This window comes from Lepisma saccharinum, chromosome 16 (assembly GCF_977018435.1).
Source record: "Lepisma saccharinum chromosome 16, izLepSacc3.1, whole genome shotgun sequence".
In the NCBI taxonomy this organism is placed as follows: Eukaryota; Metazoa; Arthropoda; class Insecta; order Zygentoma; family Lepismatidae; genus Lepisma; species Lepisma saccharinum.
This window is the reverse complement of record NC_139244.1, coordinates 34,534,865-34,555,217: the sequence shown is the minus strand read 5'-3', so window position 1 is coordinate 34,555,217 and position 20,353 is coordinate 34,534,865. Positions and strand designations below refer to the sequence as shown.

Here is a 20,353-nt window from a genome sequence, read left to right as displayed (position 1 = left end):
TACGGCGATGAATGAATTTTAATAGCAAATTTTCAATGGCAAATTCTGCTACCGCCATAGAGTTTGGCAACATATGTAGGAACACAAATGAATATCGGAGTTTTAAACTTGTATATTTTCTATGCTATACACATTATAAATATGAACCATATATGAAATGAAAGAGTAACTCACCAAGTTTCGATTCTACGCATGCGCAAAATTTATTTCCTAACTCTGCCGCTTGGCGGAGCCATTCGTAAAGATGGCGACTCCCGAGCGTAAGTCTTTTTGTGTGTTGGAACTCGCAAGGTCTAATTCAGTCGTTACAGTTCAAAGGGCACATCGGCGAAGATTTGGAAGTGACCACCCGTCTGACAACAACTTTCGTAGGTGGTATATCTAGTTTAAGACAACCACCACTTTTACAGTCAAAGTTTGTATTTTCTAAAAGGACTATGTCACAACATTTTGCAATGCAGTAACAAATTGAATGTGCGCTTGAACTTGAACAATTTTTAATATATTATTTATTTATTGTTTCGGATGGCGAAGTTGAGGCACAAGCCTTTTCTTATACTTAACCATCTGTACTTTACATTTTATACATTGATTATAATAGCTAACAGTTTGCGAAGTACAGGGTGGCTCAAAAGTAGGTATACAGTATATACCACTGTCGCCTGGCGTTCTTGTTTGTAAGTTCATTATCCTTTTCAGATATCTTGATATAAGGTATGCCCAAATGAAAAGGAGACCTTTGCTGTAGCGGCGTTGTATCTAATCGAAGAAGGTAAATATGTTTGCCGATAGGTGGTGCGGTGTTTATCCCAGTTTGCAGGTGTAGCGAACAGCTTTGCCTGCTGTTTCCTCAGTTGGCGAGAGTTGTTTTGTGCGGACGGGTGCATTATGGATTCCTCCAGATAAATGCAGAGAACTGTAATCCAATTTCTTCGCGCAGAAGGCGACGATGGACCTCTACTCATCGACTGGCTGGAACGGGGTGAAACAGTGAACCCTGAACTGTACTGCAACACGTTGTTGAGCCTTAAACAGGACATCAAAAACAAGCGCAGAGGTAAGCTCTCGAAGGGGATAGTGTTGATCCAGGACAATGCTAGGCCACATGTGGCCAAGAAGATCCTCGACCTGATGAGAACATTTCAATGGGAAGTCCTCACACATCATCCGTACAGCCCCGATATTTACCCATGTGACTCCCATATCTTCGGCCCCTTAAAACAATCACTGAAAGGTCAACGGTTCACCTGTGACAAGTGCAGAACACCGTGGAAAACTGGATCCCTATGCAACCCAGGAGTTTCTACACCGAAGCCATCCACTACCTTCCTACGCGCTGGGATCAGTGCATCAATATCAATGACAATTATGTGTGGGTATCATGTTACACATTAACTGTACTTCACATATTATGTCATGCAAATATTCTGTAATATAATATTCTTTAGATATAACCGTAGTCTCCTTTTCATTTGGGCATACCTAATACTATTAATGATGGCTGGTAATTTGAAAGTACACAGTCGTAGTACTACCATAACTTGTTGTTGTTGTTTGTTGATGAATAAAGTCACTGGTACTGTATACCTACTTCTGGGCCACCTTGTATATAAAACTAAAACATTAAAATACAAAAGAAAATAAAAACACAAAAGAAAAAATAATAGAAAAACGCACAAAAACATGCATACACCGCAAGAATAGTAGAAAAAAAAATATACGTAAACATAAGCACACGCATAACAAAAATACTCAAAGTTAGTGGGTGTTCGTCCTACAAGTTTACATCAAGAAAGGTTTGATTTTATTGTATTTACCTGTATCGACTGCAGCTACTCAGTGGAACAGAAACACCAAACATATTCAACCTATTTATTTCGTCCTTAAAACAGTTTGAAACTATCTTGTAGAATACCTAGATATTTTATTATTGCAGGAGCTGGAATAATTTTATTATAAGTAAGGAAAGAAGTGCATTTACCTGCATCCGTTTCGCCGGGCACCCCAAGGCTGTCCGAGTTGTCGTTGATGAAGGCCTCAGCGGAGCTCGTGAACGTCTGCGGCGACAGAGTCAGGTCCTGGCCACTCTCGGAGTCGAAGAGGTCGAAGGTCGTGGTGTTGCCCCCGGCACCTGCAAGGAAGTCACAATCATCAAAGGGTAGGCAACAGGCTAAAAATTATAAAGACAGCTTGATCTATTTCAATTCCTTACCTTTACCGGTACATATATTCATGGAGGAAACGTATTACTCGTTAATCATGACAAAATGAGTGTATAATAGGATGAGTACATAACAAAAGGATGGAACAATGAAGATGTGCTTTAATGTTAAGTGGCCGCATTATGTTCAATGGATACTGGTACTTTGAAATCTTTTATATTTGTAATCAGGGGTGACTGAAGAAATTACTTGAATTTTCTCAACCTGTTAACAAATAAATGATTTTGAACTTTGAATTATAACACCATTAAGCCTTGTTTCCATGATTATGAAAAACTAAATATGCTGACAAGACTTTTGTACTTGATACAGAGTCTGAAGAAGACCTTGCTAGAAGGTTGAAACGTTACTTTTAGTTTATGTTTTTAATCAAATAAATTACTGCCTTGGTCAGCATATTTAGTTTTTCATGAACTTTGAAGGATAATCTTGAAGAAAGGTTTGAAGTTTTCAGTTTAAGGAAACTTAAAAGTGCCATTAGAACGTTCAACGTTCAAACGTTTCTGGAAAGTTGTTAATTTTTATTTGAGGAAGGAGTCATTCCATGCCAAATCAACACAGATATGTGCAATTTTTAACCTGACCATCTCCGATTTTCATGAAACTTGGGGAGTTGAAACTATGCATAGAACTTAGTAACTATGAAAATTTTTAGTCTCGTGCGTCTTGTAATTGTTAAATTATTCAAGGTCAAAGTTTGCAGAAATTGCCCTTTTTGAGCCCGCTTAGCTATACTAAATCTGCTGTAACTCCGCCCCTATTTTGCCTACAAAGCTCAAATAAAGCTTATTGTACAGGGAATTGAATAAGCTTTCCAGTGATATATAACAAGCCTACCTTTGGATAAAAATATAATTTTGTCACGTGACCTTGACTTTTGACCTTAAATATCTCAAAACATGTCATCATCAAAAATAGTGAAAAAAAATATATTTGGTCCCTCATACCATACTCTAAAACATACCAAAAAATCATTCTGGGACTGCAATGGGATCAGAAGATACAAAATAATATGTGTAACTATGTGACTGATAAAAGCCCCATTACATGAACTATGAAGAGTCAAATGTCCCTTAACACCCCCTACAAAATGTGAAGGAGTTATCCTGGGTATAATTGGTCATAAAAGAAATAGGTTAGGCACAGGGAGATCCCTAGCCGTGTGTGTCAAACGCAGATCCGGCATATTGTTGACCGCCATATTGAATTCAACACAAAACTTTCAAAGGAAAGGGGATGATGTGATATATCAAATCAGGCTATAGAATTTCACGAGAAATGAAGTGACGAAGGTTTATCCAACATATATTTAACCAGCAAAAATTTATTACTGCATGCTTGTAACCATTTTCTCCTTTTCGAGGTGTTAAAAACAAAGCATTGGAATGCTGCTCCTAACGTGTTAGGAACTCATCGAGATCACGCTGACATCTTGGGAGAGAAAGAAGTATACGCACCATTGCATATGATTTTAATCAGCTACATTCACCAAATAGTTGAATAGTGAAGAATATTGGGAAAAGTATCTCAAACAATTACGTGACACTTCCTTTGGAATGAAAAATTCTTCATTGACGAGGCTAATTTTTATGTTCACGGTGAAATTAATAAAAATAATATGCAATACCTGTGATTTGCTCAGTCGAATGGTTGTTGCTGGTAAGCTAATTATGTGGTATAATGTATGGCGAACGGAAATGGTTGGTCCATATTCAACAACGGAACCTTAAATGGTGAGGGCTTCTTGGATTTGTTAAGTTAACAGGTTTTTTCACCCTTGCTTACGGGATATGGCACATTTCGAGAGTTTTGAAACAGGACAGAGTGTGATCACACTATGTGGACATTTTCGCAATTTCTTCATGGTAATTTTCTAGGTAGATTGATGGGCACACGGGGATCTATTAAAAGGCCTGCACATTCCCCAGATCTAACATCTTAGGAGGACTTTTACCTTCAGAAACATTTGATGAGAATGGTGCATGCACTAAAAGTCCCTGATATTGACCATCTGAGAGAAGGCATAGTTGCTGCTTGCGATGTTGTTGCACATGCTACATTGCCAAATGTTCTATGCGAGTGTGAGAGACGTCAACGAGTGTGCTCACAGGAACATTGACAACATTATAATATTTATTTTATATTTTCATTTTTAATAGTAATTTTATTAATAATGTATGTGTGTTTGTATAGCTTATAATAAAGCATAATATTGAAGTTATTAGGAAGAACAGAATAATTCTAAGTGAAAGATATGTGTATAACTTTTTGCTGGCGTAAGATATGTTGGAAAATACTTCGTCACTTCATTTCTCGTGAAATTCTAGCCTCATTTGATATATCACATAACCCCCTTTCCTTTGAAATTTTTGCGTTGAATTCAATATGGCGGTCAACAATATGCCGGATCTGCGCTTGACACACACGGCTAGGGATCTCCCTGTGCCTAACCTATTTCTTTTATGACCAATTATACCCAGGATAACTCCTTCACATTTTGTAGGGGGTGTTAAGGGACATTTGACTCTTCATAGTTCATGTAATGGGGCTTTTATCAGTCACATAGTTACACATATTATTTTGTATCTTCTGATCCCATTGCAGTCCCAGAATGATTTTTTGGTATGTTTTAGAGTATGGTATGAGGGACCAAATATATTTTTTTTCACTATTTTTGATGATGACATGTTTTGAGATATTTAAGGTCAAAAGTCAAGGTCACGTGACAAAATTATATTTTTATCCAAAGGTAGGCTTGTTATATATCACTGGAAAGCTTATTCAATTCCCTGTACAATAAGCTTTATTTGAGCTTTGTAGGCAAAATAGGGGCGGAGTTACAGCAGATTTAGTATAGCTAAGCGGGCTCAAAAAGGGCAATTTCTGCAAACTTTGACCTTGAATAATTTAACAATTACAAGACGCACGAGACTAAAAATTTTCATAGTTACTAAGTTCCATGCATAGTTTCAACTCCCCAAATTTCATGAAAATCGGAGATGGTCAGGTCAAAGGCTGTGTTGATTTCGCATGGAATGACTCGAAGATTGACACTCCTTGTAAATCTCAGTCCGCAACATACGAAATGGATACACCTATTTAAAATGCACTTACCTCATGAAACATAATTAAAAGAAAAGTGTTTTCATGAAATATATTCTCGGGTAGGTATCACAAAAGGCGTTAAATCACATGATACTTGAGAAAAATAAAATTTAGTTTAATTTTGAAAAAGAATTGCAACCATGAATGTAGAAACACTTTTACTTTTAAAAAAATGTTCTTATCAAGTGACACATGTGCACAAAAGTTTAGCTTCTTTCAATAATTGTGATCAGTAAAAATATTATGATTTCTGTAGTAAAATAAAAGCAATATAGGGAAAATTTTGGACGTACTGTGTATGACGATTTCTACTACGTATAAATCATATGATTACTACTTTTACGAAAAAGCATGTTTTACTACACTCTCACTAAGCACAATAGTCACAGACTGAACGTTTATATGTCGAAACAGGGGAGAAATGTTCAGTGGGAGTAGTGAATTGAATAACATTTTTAAATATTTCAAGTTAGTTCAACTCATCTTCGGATTCTGAATCATTCCTCATTTTATGCGTGCTGGTTGTTTTAAGGAGCTCGTAATAATCGTGAAATAGAGTAGACACAAACTGTAGAAAGTCAAGGTGGTATGTCTTGTAATTGCTTATGGAACTTGCCCATCGTAACCAAGCTCCGCTGTCAAGATAGATTTCTTACTATAGCTATACGGTTTCTTGTTCTCTCAATACAGTTTATGAAACACTCCGTCATAAAGATGTAGGCTTTTGGCAGTGCATTCGCATGCTCTTCTATACTCATCAAAAGTCGATATATGATAAGAGATGTTGGCAAGTCTCTATCTTCGCTTATATAATAATCTGCTTACGAATGTTGGTATATTCTTGTCAGAACAAAGTTTCCGACAATAGTTAAGATTGTATGTGTAACTTTTATTTTTTTGTGCCATCTTCCTTTGTCTTGTTGTTTTTCTTTTTTTAGTGTTTCAGTACTGTATCAGAAACTCTAGGTAAGTAAAATAAATAATAAATATGGATGTAAAATAGGGAAGAAAATCAGAAATAGCAATACAACAATAAAATTCTAAGCAAAATAGTACGCATATACGTAATATGAAAGCATAGCAAAGTGTATAAGATGCAAAAACGACCAAACATACAATTTTCTTCAAATTAATTTTATAAGTTATAAGAGGCTGGCGGATTCCGAACTCTTAATTTTCTCTTTAATTACGTCCCTGGCTGCGGAAATTAAAGCCTACAGAGAAGAAGATAAGCTGAACACCTCATTTTTCTTACGTGGAAGTTTTTGATGGGAAGACCCGAAAGGGAAGCGTGTGTTTTCCATTTGTCACGGGGGGCTGAAAGCGAAACTCCTTCGTGGGACAGACAAGGGGAGGAGGAGATGAAGAAAATGATTCGGGCTTCTTTATGTTTTCTTCAGGAAAGAAGAAGATATGAATCCGAGCATCAGTCAGACACGGAACAAAGAAAGGAAAATAACTACTGCACCGAAAAGAATGGCAAATGGGAAATCTTATCTCTCGGTGAATTTATTTGAAGATCGTTTGTTGCACCTGCGCTTGCATCGACTTACAATAAGCTTGGAGCAAGGGGCAGGACTGACAAACACAATGTCATCATCAGGGAACGGATTTATATGTAAATGCATATTTATGTATGAACATGAAATCAGTTATATTTTGTATTATCGTTGCTTATCATGGCATGTAGACTCGAAAAATTCTGTTTTTATTTGCCTTATTTTTACATATATTAGGTTTTGGCTCATATTTTACATATTTTAGTTCTATTTACATATTATTTCCATATTTCAGAACATATCAACATATACTACATATTCGCACAATAACTACATGTCCCCGTGTGACAGAAAGATTTGGATGAATTTCTTGAGAATGACTGACAAATTTGAAATACACTCCCATTACATATTGAGATACTGAACGAAGTTTTAGTCAATATAAATCAATCTTAAGAGACAACAGAAGAAAATTTACGTTCGAACACTTACAACAAAATTATGTTAATCATTAATTGGGAAACTGAAAAAGAAAACACATGTGTTGTTTTGCAATTAATATCTTTGCAATCGCACTGTATTTCATGTACCTCGTGTAGGGTCTTATATTGTTAAAAAGGTAAATTTTTACAATTAAGTCCATATTTTGGTGAAAATAACACAATCTTAATGCATATAATGGTTTAATGAAAACATTGGAGTGTAAGGGGTTTACCCCTTGCGAAAACACCCAAATGTCTACCTCCCGTCTGCGTAGTACACCCTGTACTGCATTTTGCACACTAGCGAGGGTATAGCGCCTGGACTCACAGCCAGAATAATCTTCCATGTGGCTTGGGTTGTGTGCTGTCCTTCTTTGTTTGCGATTATACTTTCATGCATTTCATCTTATCACCAGTCATCTTCATCTTCGATTAACCAAAATGGCAGAAAAGCTAAGTGAAATAACACAAATCATCAATTAATGAAAACATTGCTCTGAACTGAATAAATATTAACAAGTTGACAGTATAAAGTAAGTTCAATGATATAACTTGCTTTAGAAATAAGAATGAGTTATCGGAAAGTATATCCCCTTTATGACTAGTTTCTTGAAGGAAATTGTGGAATTACGTTTTAATCACCACCTTACAGCTCTGGAATAGTAACTACATTGAGAATATCTACTAAACGCTTTACTGAAACCGTTCTAGCAATTTTATATATTTCTCTACATCCATTCAGAGTAAAAATTGTTTTCTGAGAGTGGATATTGGTGGAGAACACATAAATGCTTTCTCTCCAAAGTTGATGCTTATCCTTGAAAAGACGTATTTCGTGTGAGGACTAGTATTATTATAATTAATTATTATAACTACTAGAAAAACCGTGGCCAAATTTGACATAGTAATAGAAATTATCTATTTCCTGTCAAAGTTGTCGTTAATTCTATTCTGATATAAACGTTTGTCGAATTTACAATTTCAAATATATTTCACTTATTTTTAGCTAGACATAATACCCTCTTATCGAATAGGCGACAAAACGTACCATAGACAAAACGTACCTACCACCTGACCGATTACCTGCGAAGGGTCTTCTAATGAGTTTAAAAATATTTGCGATGCGACAAAACGTACCACTTGATGGGACGGCATCAAAAATCGTGTCGTTTGTTATTACAGTTCCGCACGGTTATTCGAATTTCCGCGTTTTGCAACCAACTATTCACAAAGTAATCAAAGAAAAGAGTTAGCTTCGCTGATTATGGGGCTTGAGAGTGTAGGGTAACTTCGGTGAATAACGCCAGGCGGGAAACAACGCCATTTCAAAGTTTCAACTCTGAAAGCATGGACGCATGTAAAGTTAAGGGGTGACTCACCGTTTTGCGATAAACAATGGTGCCTGGTAGCATTGCTGATAAGAACGATTGCCATTGTCGAGCCTTCATTTAAGAGAAACACTTTGAACAGTGTAGACGTTTGAGTTGCGTTTCGAGGAAAAAGGGTCCACATTATTCATCGCGCCGACAAGGATGAGTGTTTTTCTATTGTAGGATTAGATTTTAAATGTTAACAATGTTGTACGTACACAATACGTTTATTACGTAAGAGAATGATGTGTGTGCGGTTTTCATGGTCGGTGTCGTAAGTTTAGAACAGTTGGTTAAACTGCAATCTGTTGTTTCGGGAAATAACGCCATCATCGTGTCGGGGAATAACGCCACTCAATTTAAACTCAAATTTAGGGAAATGTTGATTTCGAAAATAGGTTTATTCTTGCTCAGTTACCTTCGAGGCGTACAGATATTTATTCTCAGTTAATTTCCTCTTTCACATGGCGAGAAAATGTAGAAATATACAGGCCAAATGGTCAGTAGATGACTTTAGGCAAGCTATGGCAGCCGTCAAACAAGGAATGAAGATAGCATGTGCTGCACGTTTGTTCCAAATTCCTCGCAGAACTTTGAGGGACTGGGTATCGCGAAAAGACAAAAAAAGACATGCTCTTTCTAATAACTTACTACAGTAATTATTTTTCCTAGTACAGTTTAGTAAAGAAAATGTGAATGTTTTATTTGTAATTAAGATAATGTGAATGTTTTACTTGTAATTAAGAACATGGCGTTATTACCCGACAGGTCTGGAAATAACGCCATTTTGCATTAACAGAGAATTTCGTATTTTATTGCTTTCATTATAACAGTGCAATCAATATTTTATTATTACACAATAGAGGAAAGTTCATTCTCCTAAACATGTAAGTTTCATGTTCCTAACAATAAAAATGTATGAGTTATAGAACAAAATGACCAATTGGTGGCGTTATTCACCGAAGTTACCCTATTTCCAGCCATCCATCATAAACTTCCCCCGTTTTTAAGAAGGCCAGAGCGCCACACATGCGTATATGCAAACGGATTTCCTCATTCTCTCGATACTCGACCGAAAGTCCTATGTCTTGAACTTTACGCCAAAGGCGTTTCTTAGAAGCACCCACTGATTTCTGTCGAAGGAAACACTTGGCGAATCGCAGATATGGCTGCCAATTTGGGAGCATGAACCTATAACCTAACCTAACCTAACCTAACTCAAGGTCAAGTTAGCTGGGTGCTGATTCGGGTGGCAGATAGCGCACCGTATTGGAATGTCTGACATGTCAAGGGTAAGTTCAAGCGTTTTCCTTGAAGTGGTACGTTTTGTTGCGGAGTAAATATTTTGAAAATAGATCTATTAGTGGATCCTTCACAGGTAGCTGTTTATCTCAGTGGTACGTTTCGTCGCGAAAACCCAAGTGGTACGTTTTGTCGGGACACCCTCTTATCAGCATGAATGTTGATAAGCAGCTGTACAAAAGTCAAATTTTTCGTTGATGCGAATTCTACAAATTAATCAGTTGTTTACTCTTCCAATACGTAAAATTAAACGTCCTGATTATCATCAAAAATGAATTGTTACTTGAAATATCAATTACATTACATCAATTACAAGTATTTTCGTTCTTCAGACGCAATGGAAATGAACTGGAGGGGAAAAAAAAACATGTAGGATAAATATTGACAGTTCGCACAGATATTAGTTTAGATAAAAATCTTCAGTTGTTTCATGTTCCAGAATGTTACAATACGACGATAAGCATTTTGGGACGACTTTCCAGATACAGAATGGTATATTTCTGAATGTTCTCAATTTGCACTGAAAACAAATGGCATACATAATTGTTAAATATATGAATAATTTGTTTTCCATCAAGTTTTTTTTTCTCAAGTTTTTTCTGAGTTTTGAACTTTCCATCAATAACAATTATCACAAGTAAACTTAGGGCACGAAATAAGAATAGTGTAAAAAGAGAAAAAAAAACACACACATTCTCCTTGGTAACGATTTCTTATGATCTACTGCGGAATGTTTGATGAACAGAAAAATGTGCCCCATGTCACGGTCAACACATTTCAAGATGGTGGACGAAAAATCGGCTTTACTATCATGGGACAATCTGCTTCCTTTTTACTAGAAGGCATTTTCATACAATAAGAAAGGCAAATCCCAGCAGTTTTAATGCTTTACTCGGGCTAAAAGATTTTAATAAGAACTCCGTAAAATATTTCGTGATTTCGGAGAGGCAGAGAGTCGAAAAGGAACAAAGGGTCACCAATTTTGTGATCACGATAACTGTAGCAATGGGCTTTAGGATGAACATTCATGCAACTACTACATTTCTAGCATGACTGATCTATTATTTCGTTTGAACGAAATTGTTAACTATTGCAATATGGCAGGCGAAAATAATATTCATCTACGTAGCAGGTTTTCCAAACTCTCTTGATATTTTCTAAATCCCACTTCAGTCTACATTTACGATTCTTATAAACTTGTCTCGCGGGTATCACTTCAGCAATAGGTTGGGAAATAAAACTGTTTTGTTGAGGAGGGGAGGGGGAATTTGATCTTAAATTTTCATTCCCTTGATGAACTTTTCCGCAAAGGCGATTACGTAAGAAGGATTAAATCCTATCGTCGGAAAATAAACTTAGGTGGTTGATGAACGGAAGAGTAGTTTTATTTTCGTATACTTATCCTCACTCCTCTCCCTCAAAGCAGTTACCCACTAAGCGTCGAATGATTATATTAATTGAGTTACGCTATTTTACGTTCCTCTTCTGCCACTTTTAGCTAATCGCGAAGATGAAGATGAGTGATGTGATGTGATGAAATTAATGAAGGGACATTCACAACGCATATCCATACTCAGGCCCGGATGCGTATTTACAAACCCTATAGTACTGCAGAACCTCCAGCGATATTTGGCTTCTGATTGGCTGCCATTCCGGAAGTTAATGCAGTGTTCCTCCAAGGTAACGCTAGATGGCAGGGTTCAAATTAACAGTGTAGATTTCAAATATCCATTCCAAAAGATAAGAAACCCATTTATACTAAGGTTGATATTTTAGCACAATTATTTAAATCAATGTTTTAGAAGATAGAAATCAGAACTCATCTTGAAGTGAATGATTTTTCTATTTAAAGTCACATCAGTGCAAACATTGTAACTACCAATGACAATTGAGAAAATTATGTATGTTTAACATATATCATTTTAAACATTATATTTATTATATAAACGTATATTTGTTAACATAATTTCGACAATCTGATTACAAACTTTATTACTATATAATCACGAGTCTTATTTTTCCATACGAAGGAACAATGGACACGGAACATAAACACTTCCGGTGCACACAGCCAATAAGAAAGCTTTACATACCTCTGGTTCTGCAGCACTCTAGGGTTTGTAAATAAGCGGCCCGGATTCGAACACGGAACCTCTTAGAGTAGCGCAGAACTCCACAACGGATGTCGGCACGAATAATTACATGAAATCCAGCCGATTGTTAGAGGGTAATGGAGGTTAGCAATAGCTCTAAATAAGAACAGTGAATGAGTGTAGGCAGTAATTTCATCGCATAATTCAAGTTCGAAGATATCTACTCCAACCACCTTTCATCGTAACTGTACAATAATGCTTTCTAAACATGTTGCGATTGCGCCCTGAACCAGAGTTGTTAAAGGTCCAGGAATTTTAAAAACATTCAATTCCGGTCCAGGATAGAAAATCAGCAAGCGTAAATGGGTTCTGGACCGTAAAGAACCTTTTTATCTGTAAAGTATTTCAATTTGGCCCAGAAACAGATTTCCAGGTCAATTTAAATACGGTGCAGGAACCTTTTCTGCAGATCAATCTAAATTCGGTCCAGGATATTTTTCCGACTGAATTTAAATTCGGTCCATTAACTTTTTCCGGCTGAATTTAAATTCGGTATATAGACCTTTTTTCCGGCTGATTTAAATTCGGTCCATGAACTTTTTCCGGTTGAATTTAAATTCGGTCCATGAACTTTTTCCGGTTGAATTTAAATTCGGTCCATGAACTTTTTCCGGTTGAATTTAAATTCGGTCCATGAACTTTTCCGGCTGAATTTAAATTTGGTACATGGACATTTTTCCGGATGAATTTAAATACGGTCCAGGAACCTTTCTTCAATGAAACAATACGCAACTTGTACCGAATTTAAATTGTGCGAGAAAAGAATATTCCGGTCCTGCAGCGGAACCCATTAGAATTATTTAACAACCCGGCCCTGAACATGTCTCCAGAGCGAAGAAACAGAAAACTAGACCGCAGGTAAAAATACTCGCACTTTCAACGAAAGAGGCACTCGTACGTTTTCACCGTCAGGCAATGTTCCCCTTTGCCAAATCCCTGTTTCATCCCCACGCTAACCACGTAACCGATCTCTTTCCACCTTTGTTCGGTATTTAATTTGTAACCGACCGCCAGGTTGTTCGGCGTCCATTGATTCCATCGGGAAGGACGGTCGCCATGGCAATGCCTCCGCGTTACGGATACGGCTCTCGGGACATTGCTTGGTTCGCTCTCTTCGATTCTCTTTTCTCTCGATTCCCAGAAATTCCCTCGCAGAAGGTGAAAATTTCCCTTTCGCAAGAGAAAAAGTGGTATAACTTACAGACCAAAGGTTCATCCAAAAGCTTGGTGAATTTAGAAGGTGGTAATATGAGAGAGCAATTGTGGCATAATTAAAATAGTGGCTCGTAACCTCATTTTGACACAAAAATAATATAGGATTAGTCAAACCTCGGCTAGACTTTTGTTCGACGCCAGCGTACTCTTTTTCGAAATTTCCATGCCTTTTAAAAAATCACTACGATATTCCAAAATAAGTTTTACTTTCTCTTGGTAGACAAGGCTTAGCATTTCGATGCTATAGTGCAACGCCAAATAATGGCAAAATGAGGGTGGGGGAACTGCCCCCTAGCTTCCCCCTAATCGCCGCCACTGCTTAGAATTCCTTCTAGAGCATTCACGTGAATCTTCGTATGGTTTGCTGTTGCTGTTGTCTAGATATTCTCAATTGTTTCGTCGTTACGTAAGCCTATTCAACTATTACAGTTATCTATAGAACAGCCGAATCAAACCATACGTAACTATTCTCTAGAAGGAATTCTAAGCATACGTAATTTTTCAGATTTTGGAATATCACGTAGATAAAAATTTAGGGTAAATTTCTCGAATCGGACAAACGGATTTCTTCAAATTTACAGGAGGAATTTCTTATCGAATGCAGTTTCTTTATACTTCTGGAAGTTCGGGGAAGTGTTTTCTCGCATCGTTCATTGAATTTTGCCGGTAAATCATCAATTTTTCGATATAAATGTGTGACCGATGCACGAAAGCTCTTGCATCCATTTACTTCCAGGTGGATGTAGCCTGTGTGTGATGACGTAATTCCGGTCAGTGTTTCCAATCACGTGTTTTTGTAACTGAAGAAGGTACGTTTCCGCAAATGGTTTGTGGGGCTATGCGAGAAGGGTGTGTGGGGCTACTCATATTTTTTTCGAAACCAATTTTTAACTATTGTAACCTATACGTGACCCTACCTAACCTAACCTTACCGGAAATGGTTCGTGGGGCTATGTATGAATGGTTCGTGGGGCTATTCGTCAATGGTTTGTGGGGCTACGTAGGTATTTTTGGGTGCAGAGGGGTGGAAACACTGCATGCCGAGTACGGTAGTGAAACTGTGACCGTCATTTTGCGTGTTACCGAAGGCAAAAGAAACGAAGAAAACTTACTCTATATGTTGCAAATAGAGCTTATTTCCGTGAAATAAGCGAAATCCCACCTTCAACAATGTTTCTCAATGCAGAATACGTAAGTACGAATATTCAAATTAAATGATCTAGCAAATTTCAGCTGTTCGTCCGAGAAATTTACCAAATTTAGTATCGTGAAATAATGTTGATGTATCTCTCTGTACATGAAGAGCAGCGTTAGTCCCGTTGGCAGGGTGTCCGACTGGCACAAGGTAGATCTGGGTTCGAGTCGCGGTTCTTAGATACGAATCCTTCCCGCTCTGCTCCTGCACAAATCGGCTCTGGTGTTCACAAAGCCTATTATCAATGGGTACCCGAGAACGACCCTGAGAGAGCGTCTTGCTGATATCACCACTTCCACTATGATTAAGATCAAGAATGTGTGGAGTCCTACCTTCACGCACCTCTCTGCGTCTTCATGGCGTTGGCTTTCCTCCATTTTTTGTAGTATGAGAGTCAGTTCTTGAGATATGTTTTACCTATTTTGTGTTCTATTTTTAATATTAAGCGTCGATTTTATGCTACTTTTGGCTAATTGCTAAGATGAAAATTATTTATGAAGGACAATCACAAAGAACACCCATGCAAAGGGCGGGATTTGAACCTGGAAACTACGGTGGCAATATCGGAAGTCGACTATGGTTCCGAGCTGACACCTTTTACTCTTTCGGTGTGTTAGTGATGTTCCAATCACTGAATGTAGCTACTCCACAGGAAAAGGACTATATTTCTTTACAGAGGTCGTCGAATTAAATTAGTGAATGCAAAATACAAGCGAGAGTTGAGTTAGAATTCCGTGATTTTACTACTTAATGTTTTTGTTACGAGTTTTGAAGGATTGAGTGAAAGCCTGATGGATTCCGTGTGGTGTGGTTTGATACACACCCGATTGGTGCATCCCTTTTGCATATTGGAAACAATTACTATCAACCTTTGAATGCAAATACGTTTCTCCACAATTGGAGAGCCTTTTACAGCATGATGAAGTACCTCCACACTGAAGAGAGGGTGTTCGACGTTGTTAATGAAGTTCATAATGCTAAAAGGAACAGCTTTATACGCGTGTAAATCAAACTTGAATATTCAATCTTTACTGCACTCGCTATGGTTGATACGTAAATCGACATTAAAACAACCAATAAGTTTAGAAAAATCAGTTACCAATTGCATTCTATGACTGCACTTAACCAGTTAAACATATGCTATGATGAATGGTACCATTCGCCAAATTTGGTAATTCTAACTAAATTATTTCATTTCTCTGAACAAATTATCCTCGTCTGTTTAAATTTCGCCAAAGGAAATTGTACTGATAACCAAAAAATTGTCCAAAGGGAACAAATAACAGAGGGAAAGCTGCAAAGAACGGTACTAGAATGGACAGAAACATTAAAGGAAAAGGGGATGGTTGCTAATTAAAGTAAGAAGAAAGTAATGAAGATGAGTAGAACAGAAGATGAAGTAGGAAACCTAAACATAAACTGTAATGGAAAACAATTCGAGCAGGTCCCAAGCTATGAATACTTCGGAACAATACTTCATCAAAATTGGAAAATACAGCCTCAATCGCGTTCGAAAAGCAAATAATGCATATTGTCAATTAGTAAGATAACAACAGTAGAAATGAAGCGCTACCGAAAGATAGTAGGAAAAGCAAGTAAGAAATGAGAGGAAAGGGAAGAACTTTAGCGAGCATCAATTGTAAACCAAATCATGAAACGACAGATGAGATGGTTTGGCCATGTAACCAGAATGGGAGGAGGAAAGGAAACCGAAGCATTTCTTGGAGGGAAGACCAGAAGGATGAAGGCCCAGAGGAAGTCATACGAGGACATGGTTAAACAAATATGAAGAAATAAGAGGGAATACATTCCAAGAAATAAAGAAGATGGCCAAGAACAGAGAAGAATGGAAAAAGTGGGTCGAGGCTGCAATGGCATAAGGGGTAGAGAAAGAAGAGGAAGGAAACAAATAAAATTAACCAAATTATTTGGTATTGGTGAACCTTTGGTGCTTGTTGCAAATAGATTATTCAATTTTTTGGTTACTACAAACAAAAAAAAATCTCTGTGCTCTATCGTTTGGAGCGTTAACAAGTTAGGACTGCATACATTACCAAAAGAAATGATAACGCTGCTTATAAACTGCTCTTTTTTTTAGTTTACAAGTTAATTAAATTGCCTTCGCTGTGAGGCCACGCGTCCTTGCACCTCTCGGAAGAGCAGACACTGAAATAACCTCGCAAAATTAATTTTTAACAAACCTCTCCGGGGCGTTATTCGGTATTTATGAGGACAAAATTCGATAACTACCAACGCTTGGTAAAGTAAAACAGAAACCCTCATATTTCGAGTTTATAGTCTGTTTCAGGAGACAAATACATACGAATGTAAATTCTCCCATTCTAGGAATACGATAAGGAAGTAGAAAATAGATATATCAGGGTGGCCACTCTAGGACTATGATAAAATTCAAGTATAATTCCCAGTTTTCAAGGCGAACTTTCCAAAAATTCAAGCCTACAAGCAGATGTTTTCTATTTCAACCTTATGTAATATCACCTCTCACCACGCTCACATACAAAGGCAAATGTATTAACAATATGAAGGGTCTGCGTGATTCCAATGAATCCAAAAATTCCAATTCAATACAATTAAACGGTATCTCGTATATTTAAAATATTAAATTTAAGGTGCGGAATTTACATTTGCAATTTCACATACTCAGACTCGAAATACATCTACAAACGCAAGTCACAAATGTTACGGGATATAGTACTAACCTACGAAAATCTGTTAATTTTTTAAGAATTTCAAACTCACATTTTAACTAATCAACTTCAATATATGTTATCTTGTAATAATCTTCCGTCTGTCAGATAGACTGTTCTGCAAAGGACACTATCAAAGTAAACGGATTGAGAGAATTTTGTTCTATTTTCCACGCAACTTTCTTTTCCTTCCTAGATAAAAATAGAAACTAAACTGTGAAAACCTACCTCAGAGCATTTATAAATATGTATTAATTCAATGGTATTTTGATTAATAAAAGTTGCAATTTTTCACGTCTACGGAGAAAAATTCACGCAGAATTCATGCACAATTCCCGGATCCAATAATTCACGCACAATTCCCGGAATTCAAGGAATTCCCGGTGAGTAGCCACCCTGATATATATTCTATGTCATGGTCGTTGCCAGAATTTTTATAGAGAGATTCAGAGTATTGATAAAACTTTTTATCTACCATCGATTTTCTTCCACTTTTGGCTAATCGAGATGATGATGGTGAGTGATGATGTGATTAAATTAATGAAGAGGCACTCACAAAGAACACCCATGCCCAGGCTGGGATTACAACCCGTAACCCCTAGTGTCATAGCGTGCCGTGCTAACCACTCCACTACAGAGGTCGGTCTTGATAAAACTTGAATAGTAGAAGTAGTAACAATAATAGTTATTATCATGGCTGATTATTATTACATAATGAGAACTGTTAAAAACTAATAAAATCAACAATTGTATTCCACACGCATCATTATTAATAATAAAAATAATAATTTATTATTGTCGTTGTTGTTGTAACCTTAGGGGGACTATTCAACTCGATTCACCAGATGAGTGAATTGTTTTTATTATCTTCTTACATTTCATACAATTAATATAATGAAAAGCATAGTAGTAGGAGTGGGGGAGTTGTCCAACATCAAATGAGGATTGCCTTAATGGATTTCTCTCGTAAGGCATGATCTTCACTTGATGGCGCAGTGTTGCCAGCTCCTCACTCGAAAAAATCACCAAGGTTTTTGGTCTAACCTAACCTAAAGCATGGAGCTGGCAACCTTTTTCTCGCAGTGTTGCCAACACTACACCCGAAAGTAAAGCTCGGTGGGGCTCGCCTTAATGGTTTGCTCTTGTAAGGCATAAGTCCTATTTTCTCGCAGTGTTGCCAACATCTTACTCGAAAAAATCACCAAGGTTTTTTTTGTCTAACGTAACCTAAAGCAAGAAGCTGGCAACCTTGCTTGAGGCTTGCCTTACAGTGCATAAAGCAAGGTTGCCAACCTACTGGTACTTTTGCCATAGTTTTTTACAAAACAAAAAAAAAGAGAGAGGGGAGAGAGAGAGGGAAGAGTTAAACAACCGACAGCCTACCTACAGCTTTTTTTCCTTGGTCTAACCTAACCTAAAGCAAGGAGCTGGCAACTTTGCTTGAGGCTTGCTTTACAGTGCATAAAGCAATTTTTGCCAACCTACACACACTAAACAAGAAAAACCGACACTACCATAAAAGAGAGAGAGATGGATGGATGGCAACACTGCACGGGTTCAACGTCATCAAGTGAAGATCGTCTTAATGGTTTTCTCTTGTAAGGCATGAGCTCCATTTTCTCGCAGTGTTACCAACTCCTACCTACACCTTTTTTTTTTACTTGGCAAGGGCTAGAGAGAGAGAAAAACCTATAGCTGGCAACAGTAATGAGCGAATGCGCCATATCGTAATTTTCCAACTCCGGCAATGTTTGTATATCGTGACCTTTGTAAACCTCTCTCTCGGGGGAACGATGTGCCACACACACACACACACACACACACACACACACACACACATACACACGCGCGCGCGTGTATTGTGACGCAAACAAACAAACAAAATAATAATTGTTGTTTTTTAGGATACCTGGCCCCTATAACCTCGCCAGGGTGCGTGGTGCCCAGCCAAAAAAGTAAAAGTTTTCTAATGGCTGCGGTTATCTACAACCGCACCTCTGTAGAGTTTCACGTGTTTTTTTTTCTCAAACTTCCATGAAACTCTACAGAGGACCTCCGTAATGCATGCAACGTGTACTAACGACTCTAGTGTTATTTGATGTTGTGATATTTTTGGATATAGAGTTTTATTGTGAGATATAGATAAAAATAATTATGTTTATTATAATATTTTCTTGGTGAAGATGGAGAATATGTGTGTGTTACAAATAAAGTTGCATGCTTTTTTTTTTCTAGTGTGTGTATGTGTTTTTGATGTTTCGACAGCATCTGAAACGATAAAAAAAGAAAGAATTTTATTGTTAATTTTCACGTGTAAAAACAACAACAAATTTTGTGCAAATTCTGATTGTCTCGTGCTATAGTGCAAAAAAAGATATTGTAACTGATAACTAATAAAATTGACATTTGTAACTGATCTGAACTAGTGAAATTCGTATTGTGCCATTGTAACTGATTGTGCTAGTACAAAAAATTTCTTATTTGTGCAAGAAAAGATGTTAAAAACTTGTTAAAACTGCTCTGTGACCCTCTCGTTCTTCACGTCGTAGGCGAAGGACTTCTCTGCAATCAGGATGACACTGCATAGGGTATCCTCGGGCAAGGCATCGTGGAACTCGCAGACGACCTTGATGTTGGTTCGATCGTTGACCACAACCTTTTTTCTCTTAGATGTGTTGATGACGGTCATGGGTCTCCGTGCTTTGAATTCGCTGGGCGTGTAGTACATGTCCACGCTTCCCTCGGTCACGCGTTTGTAAGCCGAGAACGCTTCGTAAAGTTTGAGGTAATCGTTTTTTGTCATGTCGAGGTTGTAATTCTCGCGTGGGAACACTTCGTTGCGTCCATTCTTGAGATAAATGTTCTTGATCTTGCAGTCGTCGAACTTGCTGGAATCTTTTTCCTGATTCTTGTCCCTCCCGGTCTGAAAGAGCACTACGACGAAATCTGGCATATCGAACTGTATGTTGTTGAACTGCGTCGTCACGTCGAATTCCATGTGACTTCCCGATGCCACCTTCTGTACGCACTGGTAACCGTGAAAGTGAATCGGCACCTGCGGACTTTTCAAGATCTCCGCTTTGTACTTGAGGGCGTAATTCG

The 20,353-nt window shown here is 37.5% G+C and overlaps 1 protein-coding gene across 4 annotated transcripts in view; it reads right to left on the bottom strand.

The window, feature by feature from the left end:
* LOC146000385 (uncharacterized) overlaps nt 1-20,353 on the bottom strand; it is an 891,759-nt gene that overhangs the window by 225,615 nt on the left and 645,791 nt on the right. For all 4 annotated transcript variants that reach the window (XM_083137967.1, XM_083137965.1, XM_083137966.1 and 1 more), the window contains exon 4: nt 1,982-2,131. In XM_083137967.1, the coding sequence (XP_082994093.1) occupies nt 1,982-2,131 (150 nt within the window). The remainder of the gene's footprint in view (nt 1-1,981; nt 2,132-20,353) is intronic.